Below are 22,854 nucleotides of genomic sequence, written 5' to 3' on the forward strand. Positions count from 1 at the left end.
CCTACTTCTAAGCACCTTAAAACCATGCCCTTTCGTGCTAGCCATTTCAGCCCTGAGAAAAAGCCTCTGACTATCCACACGATCAATGCCTCTCATCATCTTATACACCTCTATCAGGTCACCTTTCATCCTCCGTCACTCCAAGGAGAAAAGGCTGAGTTCATTCTACTTGTTTTCATAAGGCATGCTCCCCAATCCAGGCAACATCCTTGTGAACCTCTTCTGCATCCTTTCAATGGTTTCCACATCCTTCCTGTGATGAGGTGACCAGAACTGAGCCCAGTACTCCAAGTGGGGTCTGACCAGGGTCCTGTATAGCTGCAACATTACCTCTCGGCTCTTAAACTCAATCCCCCGAATGATGAAGGCAAATGCACTGTATGCCTTCTTAACCACAGAGTCAACCTACATAGCAGTTTTGAGTGTCCTATGGATTTGGACCCCAAGATCCCTCTGATCATCCACACTGTCAAGAGTCTTACCATTAATACTATATTCTGCCATTATATTTGACCTACCGAAATGAACCACCTCACACTTACCTGGGTTGAACTCCATCTGCCAGGTCTCAGCCCAATTTTGCATCCAATCAATGTCCTGTTGTAAACTCTGACAGCCCTCCACACAATCCACAACACCCCCAACTTTTGTGTCATCAGCAAATTTAGTTGCCCATTCCTCCTCTTCCTCATCCAGGTCATTTATAAAAATCACGAAGAGTAAGGGTCCCAGAGCAGATCCCTGAGGCACACTACTGGTCACCAACCTCCATGCAGAATATGGTCCGTCTACAACCTCTCTTTGCCTTCTGTGGGCAAGCCAATTCTGGATCCACAAAGCAATGTCCCCTTGGATCCCATTCCTCCTTACTTTCTCAATAAGCCTTGAATGAGGTATCTTATCAAATGCCTTGTTGAAGTCCATATTCACTACATCTACGTCTCTACCTTTATCAATATGTTTAGTCACATCCTCAAGAAATTCAATCAGGCTCGTAAGGCACGACCTGCCTTTGCCAAAGCCATGCTGACGATTCCTAATCATATTATGCCTCTCCAAATGTTCATAAATCCTGCCTCTCAGGATCTTTTCCATCAACTTACCAACCACTGAAGTAAGACTCACTGGTCTGTAATTTCCTGAGCTATCTCTGCTCCCTTTCTTGAATAAGGGAACAACATCTGCAACCCTACAATCCTCCCGAACCTCTCCCATCCCCATTGATGCTGCAAAGATCATCGCCAGAGGCTCAGCAATCTCCTCCCTTGCCTCCCACAGTAGCCTGGGGTACATCTCATCCGGTCCCAGTGACTTATCCAATTTGAAGCTTTCCAAAAGCTCCAGCACATCCTCTTTCTTAATATCTACATTCTCAAGCTTTTCAGTCCACTGTTAAGTCATCCCTACAATCGCCAAGATCCTTTTTCGTAGTGAATACTGAAGCAAAGTATTGATTAAGTACCTCTGCTATCTCCTCCAGTTCCATACACACTTTTCCACCGTCACACTTGATTGGTCCTATTCTCTCACGTCTTATCCTCTTGCTCTTCACATATTTGTAGAATGCCTTGGGGTTTTCCTTAATTCTGTCCGCCAAGGCCTTCTCATGGCCCCTTCTGGCTCTCCTAATTTCAATCTTAAACTCCTTCCTGCTAGCCTTATAATCTTCAAGATCTCTATCATTACCTAGTTTTTTGAATCTTTTGTAAGCTTTTCTTTTCTTCGTGACTAGATTTACATCAGCTTCCTGTACCCTACCATCCTTTCCTTGTCTCATTGGAACATACCTATGCAGAGCTCCACACAAATATCCCCTGAACAAATGTTAAATAAATCTTCTATAATCAGAAAAGATGCTCTGATTGTTGTAAACTCAAGAGTTTGTTTTTCTTGACTTTGCAATTAATTGTATTACAACTGGCAAAATTGGATTTTGGTGTACTATTAACTTTCTGATTTCATAAACAATTGCTGTCTTTATTGATTAGATTCTTGCGTGTCACTGTATTAACTGCATCCAACACTTCATTTTCTACAACTTCCACAATCTCCAACAGGATTCCACCACCAGACATATCTTTCTCTCCCTCCACCCCTCTGCTTTCTGCAGGGATTGCTTGTCTCCGTGACTCCTTTGTCTCTTCGTACTTCCCCACTGATCTCCATCTAGGCACTTTAGCCAGCAATTTTGCGTAGTGTTATACCTGCCCCAACAGCTCCTCACTTTCAACACCATTTAGTGTCCTAAATAGTCCCTCCAGGTAAGGCAGTGCTTTAACTGTGATCTGTTAGTGCCATTAATTAGTGCCAAAAGAGAGCTTTTGGTACATTGGCCTTTATTAATCAAAGTATTGAGTATAAGAGCTGGAATGTTATGATGAGGTTGTATAAGGCATTGGTGAGGCCGAATCTGGAGTATTGTGTTCAGTTTTGGTCACCAAATTACAGGAAGGATATTAATAAGGTTGAAAGAGTGCAGAGAAGGTTTACATGGATGTTGCTGGGACTTGAGAAACTCAGTTACAGAGAAAGGTTGAATAGGTTAGGACTTTATTCCCTGGAGCGTAGAAGAATGAGGGGAGATTTGATAGAGGTATTTAAAATTATGATGGGTATAGATAGAGTGAATGCAAGCAGACTTTTTCCACTGAGGCAAGGGGAGAAAAAAGACCTGAGGACATGGGTTAAGGGTGAGGGGGGAAAAGTTTGAAGGGAACATTGGGGGGGCTTCTTCACACAGAGAGTGGTGGGAGTATGGAATGAGCTGCCAGACGAGGTGGTAAATGTGGGTTCTTTTTTAACATTTAAGAATAAATTGGACAGATACATGGATGGGAGGTGTATGGAGGGATATGGTCCGTGTGCAGGTCAGTGGGACTAGGCAGAAAATAGTTTGGCACCGCCAAGAAGGGCCAAAAGGCCTGTTTCTGTGCTGTAGTTTTTCTATGGTTTCTAATTGCATACAGTGGTCTCCTAGTTTGGTCTCCTTTATATTGTTGACCACCCATTTCAATTCCACTTCCCACTCCCATGTGGACATGTCTGTCTGCAGCCTCCGCTATGCCATGATGAGGCCAAGCTGGGGGAGCAACATCTCATATCTGAATTGGTAGTCTCCAAATTGAAAGCATTAAAATCTGACTCTGGTAACCATTCTCCTCGGCTTTCACTTGTCCACCTTTGTTTTTCCTCATTTCATTGGCCCTCTTATCCCTTCTCTTCCATTCCTTCTGCCTTCACGACCTACCCAACTCCTTCTCTTTATCTCATGGCCTACTGTCCTATCAGGTACCTTCTTCTTTAACAATTTCCTTCCTCCACCTACCTCCCAGCTTCTCTTATCATTTCCTATAATCCCCCCCTCCCCTACCCACCTGCCTTCTCCCTCTCACTTGGACTCCTCTATTACCTGCTAGCTTGTGCTCCATCCCTACCCCTTCCTTTTATTCTGTCTTTGCCTCCTTCCTTTCCAGTTCTAGTCAGAAATATCAACAGTTTATTTCCCTCCATAGATGCTGCCTGACCTGCCGTGTTCCTCCAGCATTTTGTGTGCTGCTGAATAAATTACACTGTCCCTTTGGCATTTACAATTAAACAGTTTTAGTTTAAATGGTAGCTTAGCCCTGCAATGAGCTATCTTAAGTATGCATTTTCAGGCTCCTGTACCTATTCCCTGATGGTAGTAATGAAAAGGGGGCATATCCTGGATGGTGAAGGTCCTTCATGATGGATTCCACCTTCTTGAGATAATGCTGTCCTCGATGGTGAGGCAGCTGGTGCCCATGATGGTGCTGGTTGAGTATATAATCCACTGTAGCTTTTCTGATCCTGTGTATTGGCACTCTCATACCAGACAGTGACGCAGTCAGTCAGAATGAAAGTTTGCCATTCTTTGGTGACATACCAAATCTCCTGAAATTTGTAATGAGGTAGGACTGCTGGCGTGCCATCTGCGGTGTTAAACATTGATATTTAAAAAGCTAGGGAGATTTCAAGTAGTTCTGCCATTTACTGAAGTTTTAAGCATAGAATGGTAGTGTGTGATGTACTGTAATACTTAGGGGTATTTTTCATGCAAACAGCATATTCAGCAACCCCCACCCCTTTCCCAGAGATACCAGATGCCTAATAGCCTATTGTTCCATGTATTAATTCCCAAGGACCCGAATCCAGTGCCGCAGAAGATTAGCGATCTTGCATAAAAAATTTCATGTCCTGCTAACAGTAGCAATAGCCTTTCAATCACCACGCCCTATCGTTCTCAAACAGAAATTGCACATATGATTTATCAGTTCACTGCCCAAACTTTTGCGGGGATATATTTGTATCTTATGGTGCGTGACCTATTGTCCTCCCCAAACACTAAATTAAATCACAAATTGATTACACCAAAATCCAGTCTTTGCTGGCATCAGAAAGCACGAAATGTTGGTGTCATGTCCCAGTTGGTCTGCTCTGCATGTTTTGGTGGGTGTTGGTTGGAAAGTCCTAACGCAATCGTTGAAATGGTGACTGGCACAATTTGCGTCACCAGTGTGCATTCAGCGTCCATGTCATTTAAGAATCAATACCAAGAGTTTTTTAAATGCAAATTTTGCAACTTAATACTGAAACTGTGCAATTTTATATTGCTTCTGTGCTTCCTCAGCCATATTGTACTGCATATTTTTGAATTTTCATTTTTCTATTTTGCACAAAGATACTTGAGGATAATTTTCTTTTGATGAGGGTTTGCTGTTCAGATCACCAAAAATATTTTCTCATTTCAGGTTGTGAACTGGCTGGAAGGACCTGGATCAGAGCAACTCAGGACACAGTGGGGTATTGGAGATTCTATTCGAGCTTCACAAGCCTTACAACAAAAACATGAAGAAATAGAAAGTCAGCACAGTGTAAGCGATTGGTTTTGCAAGTTTTCAAGATAAGTCTATTTGGCATTCATAGATTTGAGAATGCAAGCATTTCTTTGGGTTTTGTTTGAAAGAATTCATAATGTTAGTTATAATTTTGTTGGTTGTAGAAGTTAGCATTGGAAAGATGAGAATTAAAAGTAAATTGCATTGATAAAATAGCATGCAAATAAAATATCCATAAATGGTTCCTTTCTACAGTACATAATTTTTCCACCTGAAATAGATGGAACGAGAGGCGAGAAACATAATGACTAGATTAGTATTCCAGAAGAAAATATACTTGAGAGTATCAAATGATCACTTCAAGGGTGCTTACGAGTCTTAGCCTTGTGTGATAGATGCTAAAGTTCAAAATTAATTTTAAACTTAATATTGTAGAATTTGAAGCCATTAATGTTCAAAGTACAGTAGCTACCAGTTAATTAGACCATTGTTTAATCGGGGCAGCTGCTAATTTGGGACAGCTCTTAAAGAACAAAATCAAAACTTCAAAAAAGCCGGGATTCCCTTCATTTATTTGGGAGATTATGCCGCATAATTGGGACAGGAGACTTGCCGAACATTTTCTAACTAGCAGCAGTCACCTGCACTTGCACAGCTGTTAGACACAACATCGTGCTTCAAGCAAGCAGTATTTAAATAGCATCACTTGTGTGATTCTATTCAGAAAGCAGTGATTTTTGTCACTAATAGTTAGCAAGTAATAAACAGTAAGATAATTTAGAACTGCTTTGCTCACTGTGGTTTCAAGCATTCTGACTTGGAGTAAAAATCAATTATTTTGCCACTTCAATAAGGCAGGAACTATGAAGAAATTGAGGGCATTGGCAATCGTCTTGAACATGACAATTAAAATGAAGATTTGGGAAATACAATCATCAAAAGCACTGTTTGAAGGCAGTCAATAATCTGCACTAGGTGTCTGCGCTGATTTTGTTTATTTACAGTCAATCAAACGAACACGTCAGTGTGCATCGACTGAAATCCTCCGTCAATAATTATTAGGAGCTAATACACAGTTTTATAGTACTGTAGTAGTTTTGGTAGTGTTTTAGTTGGTTCTGTATTTCATTTAAATGCATAACTTGTTCAGTTAAAAGCTTTGTTGTGGGTTTTTTTTATACCTCTTTAACTGTTTCCATGAAATTTTGGCTGATGAGGCAGCCACTTAATGGGCCAAAATGTACTGGTCCTGATGTGTCCCAATTAACTGGAATTCAGTGTACTTGTTTGTACACTACGATGTTTCAAAGTAAGCAATAATAGACTGGTACTGCATTCATGCACCATGCCAACCACCGTTTGAAAATGTCTCTTAAAAATTACATAGCCTGGGGGCAGACGAGTGCTACAGTAAATTTAATTTTCAATCTTTGGTGAAGTTGGGGGTTTGATAAATTCTACTTACTATATCATCTTGCTTCACGATAGAGTGGTATTGTTCTTCAACAACAAATATTTGGAAACAGATAAAACACATTTTTCATTTTCCCATCAAGTCTATTCAAAGATCTGAAAAAAAAATCAACATGTGCTGATCCATAGAGTTGCCTCCCAAGCTCTTGTGACTCAACCATATTTTATGGTTACAATAAATTTAATTGGAGGGAAATGAGAACCTTTTGGGAGTTCACCCATTTATTTTATTATTTAATCAGATTTACAATTTCATTGATTCTCCTGGGAAATACTCAGTCCTCAGACAAATCTTGAGTGCTTGCATAATTTAGCATTGCCATTCTCTAATAGTTATAAGTGGTTGTGGCTGTTAGGAATATTCATTTAGAAAATTTGATCTTGCTATTAATTTAAGTGTCTTTTTCATAATAACTTGCATAGAGTATTATAGCACCCCAAGAAAATTATTATGTAGCACATATAATGATAAAATTGTTCATAATTTTATCAAATTTCTGTATCATAATAACAGTGTATGCAGAAGCAATTGTTAGGATGTAGGATTTTGGCATTCTTAGACTTTTTGTTTCCATGTGATCTCTACTTAATAAATGAAAGGAGAACTATGTTCAATTACACCAGACTAGCTGTAGGTTAACTGCGTGTTTATGTCGACTTAGTCATTCTTTTACTTTTCATTGAAATTAGAACGATCAGCACAACTTGTTATTAAAATAGAGACACAGTTTTTCATGTAGTCATGTTGACCAAGGCTTGCTGGCATTGTACAAAATGATTTAACGGGAGAGAGTATTAAACTTTCTAAATGCAAATTGGCATATTAGTTACAGTGCAATGTGTTACGAACTGTTTCTTTCATTAGTAAACGTAACACATTTTTTTGTGTTGTTTCACTTCTTCAAAATATTAGTTTTATATTTTTTTCCAAATAAGAATACAATTAAATTGCATTTTAAAGCAAAATGAGTGCATCCAAGAGTTTCATTAAAAAAATAAATATTTTAGACAATAAGATATAGGACCTGAATTAGGCTGTTTTGCCCATCAAGTCTGCTCTGTCATTATATCATGGCTGATCCAATTTTCCTCTCAGCCCCAATCTCCTGCCTTCATGCCCTGACAATCAAGAATATATCAACCTCTACCTTAAAGATGCATAAAGATTTGGCCTCCACAGCTGCCTGTGGCAAAGAATTCCACAGATTCACCATTTTCTGGCTATAGAAATTCCTCCTCATCTCCATTCTAAAATGACGCCCCTCTATTCTGAGGCTGTGTCCTCTGGTCTTAGACTCTGCCATCATAGGAAACATCTTCTCCACATCCACTCTTTTCAAAAAAAAAAGGTCTTTCACCATTTAATAGGTTTCAATAAGGTCACCCCTCATTCTTCTGAATTCTAGCGAATAGAGGCCCAGATCCATCAAACACTCTTCGTATGACAAGCTATTCAATCTTGAAATCATTTTCGTGAACCTCCTTTGAACTCTCTCCAGTTTCAGCACATCTTTCTGAAGATAAGGGGTCGAAAATTACATACAATACTCCATGTGAGGCCTCATCAATGCCTTATAAAGACCCAATATTGCACGCATTCAAATTCTATTCCTCTTGAGATGAATGCTAACATTGGATTTGCCTTCCTCGCCACAGACTCAACCTGCAAATTAACCTTTAGGGAATCCTGAGGAAGGATTCCCAAACAAGTGAAAATCTGCAGATGCTGGAAATCCGAGCAACACCCACAAGATGCTGGAGGAACTCAGCAGGCCAGGCAGAATCTATGGAAAAAAGTACAGTCAACATTTTGGGTCGAAACCCTTCAGCAGGACAGGACTCTCCAGTGACTGTGCCCCTCAGTTTTTTGTATTTTCTCTCCCTTTAGAAAATAGTCAACCCTTTCTTTTACCAAAGTTCATGACCATACACTTCCCAACACTATATTCCATCTGCTACTTCTTTGCACATTCTCCTAATCTAAGTCCTTCTGTAGCCCCTCTACTTCCTCAAAACTACCTGCCCCTCCACCTATCTTTGTATCATCTGCAAACTTTGCAACAAAACCAGCAATTCCATCATCCAAATCAGTGACATATAACGTAAAAAGAATTCATCACAACACAGACCCCTGTGGAACACCACTAGTCACCGGCAGCCAACCAGAAAAGGCTCCCTTTATTCCCACTCTTTGCTTCCTGCCAATCAGCCACTGGTTTATCCATGCTAGATTTTTTACTGTAATACCATGTGCTCATAGCATGCTAAGCAGCCTCATGTATGGCACCTTGTTAAAGGCCTGCTGAAAACCCAAGTACACAACATCACTTGATTCTGCTTGTCTATCCTACTCGTTGTTTCTTCAAAGAATTCCAACAAGGTTTGTCAGGCAAGATTTTCCCTTGCGGAAACAATGCTGACTGTGGCCTATTTTATCACGTACCTTCAAATACCGTGAGACCTCATCCTTAACATCTTCCCAACCACCAAGGTGAGACTAACTGGCCTATAGTTCCCTTTCTTCTGCTTCTCTCCTTTGTTGAATAGTGGCCTCTCTCCCTTCTTGAATAGTGGAGTGACATTGCAATTTTCCAGGCTTCCAGAACCATTCCAGAATCTAGTGATTCTTGAATGATCATTACTAATGCCTCCACGATCTCTTTAGCTACTTCCTTCTGGAGTTTACACCATCTGATCCAGGTGACTTGTCTTCTTTCAGACCTTTCAGTTTCCCAACAACCTTCTCTCTGGTAATGGTATCTTTTCACTGTTCATGACCTCTGACACCTGAAGCTTCCACCATACTGCAAATGTCTTCCACAGTGAATACTAGTACAAAATATTTATTCCATTCATTTATTCCATTTCCTTGACCCCGCTACTACCTCTCCAACATCATTTTCCAGTGGTTCGATATCCACACTCACTTCTGTTTTACAGTTTATATATCTTTAAGAAACTTGGTATCCTTTTTAATATTATTGGCTAGATTTTGTTTTCCATCTTTACCTTAATAACTTTTACAATTGCCTTCTGTTGGTATTTAAAAGCTTCCCAATCCCCTAACTTCCCACTCATTTTTGCTCTAATATATGCCCTCTCTTTGGTTTTTATGTTGGCTTTGACTTCTCTTGTTAGCCACAGTTGTGTCATCTTTCCTTTAGAATACTTCTTCCTCTTTGGGATGTACCCTGCTATCATCCTTGTCAGTGTTCTTTTCCTATCAATTCTGACCAACTCCTCTCTTATGCCTCTATAATTCCTTTTTTACCACAGTAATACTGATACATCTGACTTTAGCTTCTCCTCCTCAAATTTCAGGGTGAATTTGATCATATAACGATCACTTGCCCCTCTGGATTCTTTCACTTTGAGCTATCTTATCAATTCTGGTTCATTGCACAACACCCAATCCAGAATAGTTGTCTCCTAGTGGACTCAACCATAAGCTGCTCTAAAAGGCTGTCTTGAAGGCACTTCACCCTCCTGGAATCCAGCACCAACTTGCATATTGAAAGCCCCATAACTATTGTATCATTGACCTTTCAGCAAGCATTTGCTATCTCCTGTTGTAATTTGTAGGTTACATTCTTTATTACTGTTTGGGAGTCTGTATACAAATCCCATCAGGGTGTTTTTATCCTTTGAGTTCCTTAGCTCTGTCCACAATGATTCAACACTTTCTGACCTTATGACACCTCTTTCTAATGACTTGATTTCATTTTTTACCAACAGAACACTGACTGCTCTGCCCTCCTGCCTGTCCTTTTGATACACTGTATATCCTTGGACATTAAGCTCCCAGTTATAATCTTCCTTCAGCCATCTTTCAGTGTTGCCTACAACATCATATATGCCAATCTGCACCTGTGCTACAACTTCATCTACTTTATTCCATCTACTGTTTACATTCAAATATAACACCTTCAGTCCTGTATTTACCCTTTTTGATTTTGTCTGCCTTTTACACTGCAGCTCATCCTGTTGACTGCAATTTTACCCTATCTATAGCCTCTCCTCACTACACATTGCCTCTCTAAGCCAGCTACCTCATCTTCAGCACTCTCATCCACCTTTCCTATGATACTTCTTGCATTGACATACATGCAGCTCAGGTCACTAGTGGCACCTTTTTCAACCTTTTGATTGCCAACTTTGTCTGAGGTCTTAGAACATCTTCCTCCACAACCTCTCACTAACTGTTCTGACACTCTGGTTCCCATTCCTCTGCAACTCTAGTTTAAACCCTGCCGTGCAGCATTAATAAACCTTCCTGCTAGGAGTTTATAATCTATTTTGAAATTGGTGGTGGTTCTAGTTGCAGGTAACGATCCTGGCTGGTCCAGCTAGTGTTTTGAGGGTTTCTTTATTTTTGACTGCAATTATCATTATAAAGAAAACACTGAACAGTCTAATAGAGCTGTACATTACAGAAATAGGCCCTTCAGCCCAATTGGTCCACACTGATCAGATTCTCCTCTAAACTAGTTTCATTCAGTGCATATGGCTCAAAACCTTTCCTACTCATATACATGCTCAAATAATTTTAAAATATTGTTAATGTACATGCCTCAACCACTCCCTCTGGCAGCTCATTCCATGTACTGACCATGGTCTGTATGAAGAAGTTGCCGCTCAGGTTATTATTAAATCTTACCCCCCACCACCACCTATAATCTCCAGTTCTTAATTCTCCAATCACGATAAAATAAGTATATTCACTTATCTCTGCCCTTCAAGATTTTATTCACTTCTCTAAGATCACCCCTCATTCTTCTATTCTCCAATGAATAAAATCCCAACCTGCTCAACACCTCTGCATGACTGAGTCCTTCAAGTTCCCACAATCTTCCCTGCACTCTTTCCAATTTAATGGCCTCTTTCCTGTGGTAGGATGACCAAAATCAAACACGATATTCCAAATGCTGTTGCACCACCATCTTGTACAATTGCAACATAACCACCCAAGTTCTATACTCTGGAGCCTGACCGATGAAGGCCAGAGTTCTTCACCACTCTGTCTACCTGTAATGCCACGTTCAGAGAAGCATGTGACCAGAGGGACTGAGGATTCTACCAGTCACTCTGCAAGTCCTACTTTCATTTGTCTCTTGTTCCAAAGCTGTGCTGCACAGATTGTGTTTAATCAGGAACTCCTGACTGTGTTTACAATGCATTATTTGAACTATTCTTGAGAACTTTTATGAGGGGTTACCTGATTTCAAATCTTTCTCCTTTTCATTGCAATCATGACATTTGTATTTTAAAAACACTTTTAGAAAAAATGTCCCATTATTCCTGCAATCTAATAATATTATATTGAATATAATATTATATTGAATAAAATTTGACATGGAAAATTGCCCTAATATTTTGATTCTGAAATTAGAAGTTGACTTTAGAATTGTTTAATATAGTCGTAATGTATCTTGTAACCAGGTATTATGCTAATAGTGTTTAAAAGATGGTTGCTCATCAAGCCCTTTAAGTTGTACTAAGACATAATTGCCATTCAATTTCTCACTCTGAGAAATTAAAATACAGTATGTTGCAAATAAATATAATTGAATAATATACTGCAAAACTCTTATTTAGTTAATTAGACAGAATGAAAGTGAAATTCAGTTTTGGTCTTTGCATGTGTAGTTACTGCAACATAATGCAAAATGTAATAATTGGTTTTTTTTGTGACTGCTAGGCAGTTTGCTGAAAGTATCTTTAATCAGGACCTGATGAAATTAAGATTAGTAATTTACCTTAAATCAAATACACTGAAAATTGTTGCAGAATTAGATTGATAAATATATCCATTATGCTGACTTCATCAAGGTTAATAGCGATGCAATCGCATTCTAGGCACGTAATGTAATAAATTCACGATCGAATTTATCAAATTTTCTAAAAATAAGTTATCAGCAGAGTCACTTCCAATAAATGGTCATGTTCATAAAATTGTCAAAACATAGATGTAGGCTAAGTTCATATGAGAACTTCTCTCACCTCTGTCTTTTTGAGTGTAAAAACTGAATATATGTTGTTATTCTCAGCAGGTGATCAATATCTGTGAAGACAGAGGCTTCAACGTGTTTTTTTTTTCAGAGCTAGTGTAAACTATAAAGCAAGAGTGTTTTAAGTTGCTTAAAAGGAGGATAGGTAGAGAGAACAAAAGAAATGATTGTGATAAGATTGTGAATTTGTTGTCTTGATAACTTTTTGTGGAAAAAGTATGTCTGTGCTTTCCTTTTATTTCTTTTGTTAATTATTTTGAAGACAGGGTTCAGTTATCAAAATAAATGCATTTTTGGTATTTGCTTTGTTAAAACCTCTCATGATTTTGAATACCTCTGTTAGGTCTTTGCTTAACCTTCCAGTCTTTAAGGAAAGAATCTCAATTTTTATAATTTCTCCTTATAATCACCATCTCTGGGTTGGGTACCCTTTTGTATCTTCTCCAATTTTTGACATCCTTCCTAAATGTAATTTCTCCTTATAATCGCCACTCCTGTGTTTGATTTGAGAATACCTTTTGGTATCTTCTCCAATCCTTCATAAAATATTCTGGTTGTTATCTGACTCATAATTGTGAGAGGCTTTCTATACTCTTGTTTGCTATTTACCGCCCTGATGTGCATAACCAGTTTCATCATGGCTTTTCTGAACTAGGTGACATGGTAGCATAGCAGTTAGTGTGTCACCATTACAGAACTAGTGATCTAGCTTCAATTCAGCCTCTGTCTCTAAAAGATTTTCTTGTCACCGCATGGGTTTCCTCCTTCATTCCAGAGACTATGGGTTAGTAGGTTAATTGGTCACATGGGTGTAATTGGACAGCGTGGGCTCGTTGAGCCAGAAACGCTTGTTGTTGTGCTGTATCATTAAACATTATATTAAGGGAAAACCTACCATAAGAACCTGTCTTGGAATGCTCCTGATTCATCTCTTGTTTCATCTCATTGTATGTTTTGCTTCAGTCAGGAAAGGTCAGTTAACTTGAACATGTTTGTCTATTTTCTGAATTGGTTCGTTTCTGGTACTTTATTAAATTCCTTTTGTGAGTTCACAGTCCAGTGTCCACTATGGTGTCATCATCATCATTTCAGTTACTTCTACGTTTGTATTTATGTTATGGGACAATTCATTAAAAGAATCATTTATATGGTGGAAACAATATTGAAATGGTAATGGAAAGAAACTGTGAGACTACAATGAAGTAAAATGTCGTGCATATATTTGTCAGTGCCCTAGATCTTGGGCATGGGATCCGGGGAAGTTTGGCCAGGTGGATTCAGAATTGGCTTGCCTGTAGAAGGCAGAGGGTGGTGGTGGAGGGAGTACATTCAGATTGGAGGATTGTGGCTAGTGGTGTCCCACAAGGATCGGTTCTGGGACCTCTACTTTTGGTGATTTTTATTAACGACCTGGATGTGGGGATAGAAGGGTGGGTTGGCAAGTTTGCAGATGACACAAAGGTTGGTGGTGTTGTAGATAGTGTAGAGGATTGTCGAAGATTGCGGAGAGACATTGATAGGATGCAGAAGTGGGCTGAGAAGTGGCAGATGGAGTTCAACCCGGAGAAGTGTGAGGTGGTACACTTTGGAAGGACAAACTTCAAGGCAGAGTACAAAGTAAATGGCAGGATACTTGGTAGTGTGGAGGAGCAGAGGGATCTGGGGGTACATGTCCACAGATCCCTGAAAGTTGCCACACAGGTGGATAGGGTAGTTAAGAAAGCTTATGGGGTGTTAGCTTTCATAGTCGAGGGATAGAGTTTAAGAGTCGCGATGTAATGGTGCAGCTCTATAAAACTCTGGTTAGGCCACACTTGGAGTACTGTGTCCAGTTCTGGTCACCTCACTATAGGAAGGATGTGGAAGCATTAGAAAGGGTACAGAGGAGATTTACCAGGATGCTGCCTGGTTTAGAGAGTATGCATTATGATCAGAGATTAAGGGAGCTAGGGCTTTACTCTTTGGAGAGAAGGAGGATGAGAGGAGACATGATAGAGGTGTACAAGATAATAAGAGGAATAGATAGAGTGGATAGCTAGCGCCTCTTCCCCAGGGCACCACTGCTCAATACAAGAGGACATGGCTTTAAGGTAAGGGGTGGGAAGTTCAAAGGAGATATTAGAGGAAGGTTTTTTACTCAGAGAGTGGTTGACGCATGGAATGCACTGCCTGAGTCAGTGGTGGAGGCAGATACACTAGTGAAGTTTAAGAGTCTACTAGACAGGTATATGGAGGAATTTAAGGTGGGGGCTTATATGGGAGGCAGGGATTGAGGGCCGGCACAACATGGTGGGCCGAAGGGCCTGTACTGTGCTGTACTATTCTATGTTCTATCTTCGTTGTGGGTTATATTTAAAACATTAGACTGAATTCTTTTGGGTAACCAAGAAACTTAAAAGGTGAGAGTCTGAAATTTGTTGCATATTGACATAAATGAATGCTGTTGTGTATTCTAGAATGCTTAAACAGTAAATCAGGAAAGATTTAATCTCTTTCAACTCTTTAGTGTCAGTTTCATTTGTAGTAACAAGGAAGGGAGCTCAAGATAATTCAAAAAACATTACGTTTTCTTGTGCATATTTTCCTATGTGAAAGGTTAAATTTGTACCTAACTTGTACCCAATCAGTTAGTGTTCCCCGAGGCGTTGGCCATTATTGACAGCATCCCAATAGTATTCCCCCATTACATTAGCCATTATTGACAGAATCACATACTAGTGTTAACTTTGTCAGTAAATCTCAGAGTGATCAAATGTACATTTTAAAGTCATTAGGGCACAGTTCTCCATGATATAATTTTCAGTGCTTGCCATTATCTTTATCATGTTTGCCAGTGGAGGCTAGCCTCAACTGCTGGAGAAGGCTCTGGTTAGCAAATTTCATGGATTATTGACGTTTCAGAATAGTTTAGATAGTGGTCCCAATGCTTGAGAGTTCACATTAGAAGGTGAAGATGTAATGACCAGAGGCAGTGCATTTCTATCAATAGGTAAAAGTATTCAGAGTGAAATTGTATGAAGATATGAAGGTCAGAACAATTTGGGAATTTGGCAAAGGTGCTGAGGAATGGGAATTTTCAAAAGAGCTGGAACGGGTATGGTGGTATGGCACCTGCTTGTGTCATGCTGTGATTTAGTAATGTTCAAACGGTCAGTTAACTTTCAAGTGGAAGTAGTATGTACTTTGTTTTCATCATTAGCAATTGAAGTATGATAGTTAATATTCTAGCCAGATCTCTTGCAGGTTTTTAACATTAGTAAATAATGTGTTAATAAAAAAAAATTGAAATCTTCTCAAAGAAAGACAATGTGTTTTGGTTATTGAGTAAGAGCTGTGTCTTTTACTGTAATTTCAATTTATTTACAGGAATGGTTTGCGGTTTATGTCGAGCTTAATCAGCAGATTGCAGCTTTGTTGAATGCAGGGGATGAAGAAGATCTGCTTGAGCTAAAAGCATTACAACAACAACTAAGTGACGTATGCTATCGACAGGCCAGCCAACTGGAGTTTAGGCAGAATGTATTACAGACAGCACTTGAATTCCACAGTATTGCTCAGGATGTAAGTTGCTTGTTAATGGAAAACACTTTACATTTTCTGGGGCAGATAGAATTTAAGTAAATAGTATCAATATAATACTCCACTTCCGAAATTCATTCCATTCATGTTTAGTGTTACTGGTTGGAAATGAATTCCTTGACATTCATCTGTCTCATTGCCGCCGCAAATTTGACAGATCTGTTAGGAATGGATGAGTATGGAGTGCATGGAGTTACATAGAATATCACTCTTCTGCAAAGATGATGCATTTGTATTAATTGAATTTTAAAATTATTTTTAAATGTTCATTTTTATTGTTTCAAATGAATGAATATTGTGCAAAATATCTGCAGACTTGAAATTTAAGTTGTATTAATGGATATTTCACAGTTGTCCCAGCAGCTCGATGGGTTACTTGGAATGCTTTGTGCTGATGTAGCACCAGCTGATGGAACTGCCATTCAGCAAACTTTGAAACTCTTGGAAGAAAAATTAAAGAGTGTTGGTAAGTGGGAGAAAGTTGTATAATAATTTCATAAAATCAGTTAAAATACCATAAATACTCAGTAAATCATAATATATTGAGCCATTTTAATCAATTATTTAGTTAAATCACCCACACTTTATCTGTTTTATTATCACTATGTTTTAAATGTGGATGAAGCTGCTGGTTCATGTTTCTTCCCAGCCAGTGGTAGCAAAGTCAGTGGGGTCACTACACATTGAGTTTCCTTCACGTTCAACTGGAGGTGAAGAGGGAAATCATAAAATCCAGTTGGTATATCAACACTTGGTGCATCCACTGCCAGACCCCTTCAATGGCCAACGTCATTCATAAAATTGGTTGAAGCTATTTGACAGCTGCCGAAAGAATGAAAACTTGATTAGTGACATAAAAACAAGAATTTTAGATGAGATTCAATTGCAAAGCTAAAGAAAACTGCAAATGCTGGAAATCTGAAATAAAATTACTGAAATTATGCAGCAGGTTAGGTAACATCATGGAGAGAGAAATACAGTTATGTTTTCAGGCTGTTAACACCTTGTTAGATAAAAGTCATGTTTTTGGTTTAGATCACATAGATTGAGATAGAGTTTAAAAACGTGTTATATAACAATCATACAGATCAAATCATTATACAATACATTAAGGTAGAACTGAGTAAACAATAACAATGCAGGATAAAGAATTAACAGTTACAGAGAAGTGCAGTGCAGGTAAATAATAAACTGCATGATCATAACAAAGAAGATCGCAAGATCAAGAGTCCATCTTATTGTACTAGTGAACCATTTAATAGTCATAACAATGGGGTAGAAGCTGTTGTTGAGCTTGGTAGTATGTGCTTTCAGGCTTTTGCATCTCCTGCCTGATGGAAGAAGCAAGAGTGAATGGTCAGGGTGGGTGAGGTGTTTGATTAAGCTGGTGGTATAACTAATTTAACGAGAAGTACAGACCAAATCTATTGCTGGAAGGTTGGTTACTGAGATATGCTGAGCTGTGTCCATAACTCTGCAGTTTCTTTTGATCGCACGCAGAATAGTTGCCATTCTAAGCCATAACACATCCAGATAGGATGCTTTCTATAGTGCATTGATAAAAATTGGTAAGAGTCTGAGGGGACATGTCAAAGTACTTGAGCGTCTTGGGGAAGTAGAGGTGTTGGTGAGCTTTCTTGGTCACGGCATCTGTATGGTTGGGCCAGGACAGGCTATTTGTGATGTTCGTTCCTAGGAATTTGGAGAGCACCAGTGTTTAGAACAATCATGGCAGAGGTGTTGCTGATAGTGATCTGTTGGTCAGGAAGTGAAGGATCCTCTGGCAAGATTAGATTAGATTAGATTCAACTTTATTGTCATTGTGCCGAGTACAGATACAAAGCCAATGAAATGCAATTAGCATCTAACCAGAAGTGCAAAAGAATAGTATTACTTACAAAAGAACTGTGAGTAAAAAGTAAGTGCGACAGCACACAAATATAAAAGTACTGAGACAGTACAATATGGGTGCAATACTGCTTAGCGCTGTGATGTGAGGTTCAGCAGGGTCACAGCCTCAGGGAAGAAGCTCTTCCTGAGCCTGCTGGTGCGGGAGCGGAGGCTCCTGTACCACCTACCGGATGGGAGAAGAGTAAGAAGTCCATGGTTAGGGTGAGATGCGTCCTTGAAAATGATTTTCGCCCTGCCCAGGCAGCGCTTATGGTAGATGTTCTCAATGGTGGGCAATTGGGTACCGATAATCCGCTGGGCAGTTTTCACCACCTGCTGGAGTGCTTTGCAGTCCGATACAGGACAATTGTCCTACCACACTGAGATGCAGTTGGTGAGCATGCTCTCAATGGTACAGCGGTAAAGATCCATCAGTATCCTGGGACAGAGTTGAGCTTTCTTGATGCTCCACAGGAATTAAAGGCGCTGTTCTGCCTTTTTGATCAGGATGGAGGAGTTCAGGGACCAGGTGAAATCATCGGAAATGTGGACACTAAGGAATTGATACACGCTCCACTACTGGGTGTTAAGGACCAGGTTGTTGTCGGCACACCATGTGGCCAGGTGCTGTGCCTCGTCCCTGTAGGCCGTCTCGTCATCCCCTCTGATCAGGCCAACCACCATGGTGTTGTCTGCGAGCTTGATTATGTAGTTAGAACCGTGTACAAGAATGCAGTCATAGGTGAAAAGGGAGTACAGAAGAGGGCTCAGCACACAGCCTTGAGGCACACCGGTATTCAGGGCGAGAATGGAGGAGGAGAGGTTGTCTAACTTAACAGATTGGGGTCTGTTAGTCAGAAAGTCCAAGGTCCAATTGCAGAGGGATGAGCTGATACCAAGCTGGTGAAGTTTGGCGATCAGCTTGGAGGGGATCACAGTATTGAATGCCGAACTAAAGTCAAAGAACAGCATTCTGATGTAAGAGTTGGGGCTGTCCAGGTGGATCAGGGCAGAGTGAAGTGCTGTGGAGATGGTGTCCTCTGTAGACCTGTTGGTGCAATAGGAAAAGTGATGGGGGTCCAGGGTAGTGGGCAGACAGGATTTCAGATGTGATAGAACCAGTCTCTCAAAGCACTTTGCAATGATGGGGGTGAGTGCAACTGGGCAAAAGTCATTCAGGCCCATGGCAGTGGAATGCTTCGGCACTGGCACGATGGTGGCAATCTTGAAGCTTGCAGGGACAACTGCCTGGGCCAGGGGCAGATTAAAAATGTCCGTGAAGACCCCGGCCAACTGTCCTGCACAGACTCTGAGCACACAGCCAGGTATCCCATCCGGACCAGCTGCTTTCCGTATATTCACCCTGCTCAGGGTGGCGCAAACATCGGAGGTGGAAAGTGAGAGAGGCAGTTCACCAGGTGGGAGATCCGCTTTGAGGGTGACCTCGTTCCCTTCGTCAAAGCGAGCGTAAAAGTAATTGAGCTCGTCAGAGCTGTAAGGAGACACGGTACTAGGTGGTTTGAAGTCTGTAATAATCTGTATGCCATGCCACATGCGCTGGGGGTCCGAAGAGTTGAAATGCGCCTCGCTCCTCTGTTTGTGTGTTTAGCCTGAGAGATTCCCCTCTTCAGGTTGGCCCTGGCTGAGCTGTAAGCCTCCCACTCTCCAGATCTAAAGGCTGAATCTCTGGCTTTGAGCAAGAGGCAAACCTCTCTGTTCATCCATGGTTTCTGATTGGGGAGAACTTTTATTTCTTTTTGTGATGTCACTATCTACACACTTGTTGACGTGCTCAAAGTGGTGGTGGTGGCATCCGTTAGCCTTGTGAGACCATGGAAAGTCTACTGGAGTGTCCTCTCCAGGGCACAGCCCTGGGCAAGGTTGTATGGAAGACCAGTAGTTGCCCATGCTGCAAGTCTCCCCTCTCCACGACACCGATGTTGTCCAAGGGAAGGGCAAAGGTCGATACAGCTTGGCACCAGTGTCGTCGCAGGAGTTGCCAGAACGAGGTTGAAGGCAATGTCGGACTGCCTTAGGTACTCCAGTTCCGGACTTGTTCTCAGGGTTTACTCCTGAAGCCTTTCCCATGAGTGGGTATGGCCGCAAGGCAGCGGAGGTTTGAAATCAGAGTTTTCCCTCTCTTAGATGGACTGCCTTCCCAGGCTGACGAGCTCAATCTACCCGAAGCACTGGTTTTAAGGCGCCAGGACCCGCCTTCGCACCTTCTCCTGTCAGTAGAAACGGTTCTGCCGGGCTTAGAGGCTAAGCCACATGAGAAGGCCAGGAGTTGGACTTGGTTGTCAGAGGCTATTTGAGGCACCTGCCGTGAGGAGCACTTTTAGGTAGTGGGAGCTTGTCCTCGGCTTGACAACCTTGGAACCAATGTGCTCAAGGACAGAGTTGGTATATAAGACTGGAGTTTGGTGATGAGTTTGCTTTGGATTGTAATATTGAAGTGGAGCTGTTGTCAATAAACAATAGTCTAACATGGGTGTTTTTATTCTCCCAGTGGTTCAGTAATGAATGTAGGGTGAAGGAGATGGTGTCCACCATAGACCTGTTTCGACATTAGGTGAATTGCAGTGGATCGAGGTTGTCTGGAAGGCTAGAGTTAATGAATGTCGTGACCAGTCTTTCAAAGAACGTAATGATGGTCGATCCCATTGGACAGTATTTGTTAAGGCATGTTTTTCTTATGTTTTTAAAGCAGGTGGGAACCACCAGTTGAAGCAGGGAGAGGTTAGAAATGTCTACAAATACCCTGCCAGCTGATCTGCACAGGATCTAAAGCAAGGGTTCCCAACATTTTTATGCCATGGAGCCTTGCCATTAACTGAGGGATTCATGGACCCCAGGTTGGGAACCCCTGATCTAAGGAGACAGTCAGGGACACCATCAGGGCCTGATGATTTCTGCGAGTCCTGTGGCCAAATGGACTAATTCTGCTCCTATGTCTTATGGTCTGATTGGGTAGAAGGCAGAAGATTGAGACTGAGAAGAAAAATAGATCAGCCATGAAGAAATGGCGGAGCAGACTTGATGGGCTAAAATGGCTTAGTTCTGCTCCTACAGTCTTGTGACCTTATGGGTTCATTCTCCTGAAGACTGATCTTATCTGCCCTCTGACTGTTGGTTCAGGTGCATTGGAGGGTGGTGGGGAGGGTGGTGACATAACCATTCCTTTCTCTTCAAAACATACAGAGAATGCTGTAAGCTCATTGGGAAGAGATGTGCTGTTGTTGGTGATACTGACCAACTTTGTTTTGTAGCCTGTTATAGAATGTAAGCCCTACCACAATTGACAACTGATCTGGGAGATGATTTTGTACTGATAATGTCTCTTAGCATCGCTGATAGCTTTATGGAGGTTGTATCTTGATTTCTTGTTAAGGTCAGGGTCACCTGATTTAAATGCTTCAGTAGGGAATGGTTTCCTGGTTATTCCATGTTTTAAGCTGTGGCAACACCAGGATTGCCCTCTTTAATACACAATCCTCACTGCATTTGCTGATAAAGTCCATGATAGTAGTGACGTATTCATCCAGGCTGGCAGCTGAGTCTGTGAACGTGGACCAGTCTACTGACTCAAAGCATAGAAGTCCATGAATTTCCTCAAGTCAGCTTTCTGTACTGGATCCTTCCATTTCAGCTTCAGTTTGTATGCAAAGAGTAGAAACACAGGCTAGTGGTCTAATTTACCAAAGTTGGTGGGGAGGGGAATGGATTGGTAGGGGTCTTTGATCATTGTATAGCAATGGTCAAATGTGTCTGGGCCTCTAGTGAGACATTCTGATAGTATTTTGATAACACACTCTGCATTTGGCCTGGTTGAAGACATTGCGAATTATAGAAAGTACTTCTGGTTAGGGTATCTTAAGCTACACACACAAAATGCTGGAGAAACTCAGCAGGTCAGGCAGCATCTATGGAAATAAATAGATATTCAATGTTTCTGTTCCCAAGATTAGGCTTTCCATTCCACGACATCAGAGATGTCCACTTTCTTTAAAGAACATGGATTCCCTCCTTCCCTCCCTCCACCATTGATACTGTCCTCACCCACATCTCCTGTTTATACACTCTCAACCCACCTTCTCACTACCTTCATAATAATAGAGTTCCTCCTGTCCTTACCTATTACGCCATCAGGCTCCGCATCCAAAACACTATCTTCTGCAACCCGCAATCTCCAAAGGGATCCTACCACTAAGATATATCTTTACCTTCCCACCTCCCCCCCCTCCCACTTTCTGCAGGGATCGCTCCCTCCACAATTCCCTTGTCCATTCATTACACCCGACACTTATCTCAGCAAGCAGCCTAAGCGCTATACCTGCCCATATACCACCTCCTTCACCTCCATTCAGGACTCCAAACAGTCCTTCCAGGTGAGGCAACAGTTCACCTGCAGATCTGCTGGGGTTGTCTATTGCGTCTGGTGCTCCCGATGCGGCTTCCTCTAAATTGGTGACCGAACATTTTAATTCTGTTCTGGTTCCCATTCCCATTCTGACATGTCAGTCCATGGCCTTCTCTTGTGCCAAGATGAGGGCACCCTTAGTTTGGGCAAGCAACATCTTATATTCCTTCTGTGTACCTTCCAGCCTGATGGCATGAATATCGATTTCTTCTTCCGGTAAGCAAACCCCCCTCCCCTTCCTTTATTCCCCACTGTGACCTTTTACTTCTCCTGACCTGCCTATTACTTCTCCCAGGTCCCCTCCTCCTTCATTCTCCTCTCCTATCAGATTCCTTCTTCTCACAACACACTGGAGGAACTCAACAGGTCGGGCAGGATCAGTGGAAAAGATCAGTCGATGTTTTGGGCCGGAACCCTTCGTCAGGACCACAGAGATTCTTCCTTCTCCAACCCTTGACCTTTCCCATCCACTTGGCTTCACCTATCACCTTCCAGCTAGCCTCTTTCCTCTTACCCCTTCCTTATCAGTACGGAGGAAGGGTCACGGCCCAAAACATCGACTATCTATTCATGTCCGGAGATGCTGCCTGACCTGCTGAGATCTAACAGCATTTTGTGTGTGTTGCTT

General features: G+C 41.2%; 1 protein-coding gene across 3 annotated transcripts in view; it reads left to right on the top strand.

Annotated features, from left to right (window-relative positions):
* Nucleotides 1–22,854, top strand: part of sestd1 (SEC14 and spectrin domains 1) — a 146,320-nt gene that overhangs the window by 110,143 nt on the left and 13,323 nt on the right. For all 3 annotated transcript variants that reach the window (XM_063052066.1, XM_063052064.1, XM_063052065.1), the window contains exons 11-13: nt 4,770–4,892; nt 15,704–15,898; nt 16,268–16,382. In XM_063052066.1, coding sequence (XP_062908136.1) covers nt 4,770–4,892; nt 15,704–15,898; nt 16,268–16,382 — 433 coding nt within the window. The remainder of the gene's footprint in view (nt 1–4,769; nt 4,893–15,703; nt 15,899–16,267; nt 16,383–22,854) is intronic.

This window comes from Mobula hypostoma, chromosome 6, assembly GCF_963921235.1.
Source record: "Mobula hypostoma chromosome 6, sMobHyp1.1, whole genome shotgun sequence".
Lineage (NCBI taxonomy): Eukaryota > Metazoa > Chordata > Chondrichthyes > Myliobatiformes > Myliobatidae > Mobula > Mobula hypostoma.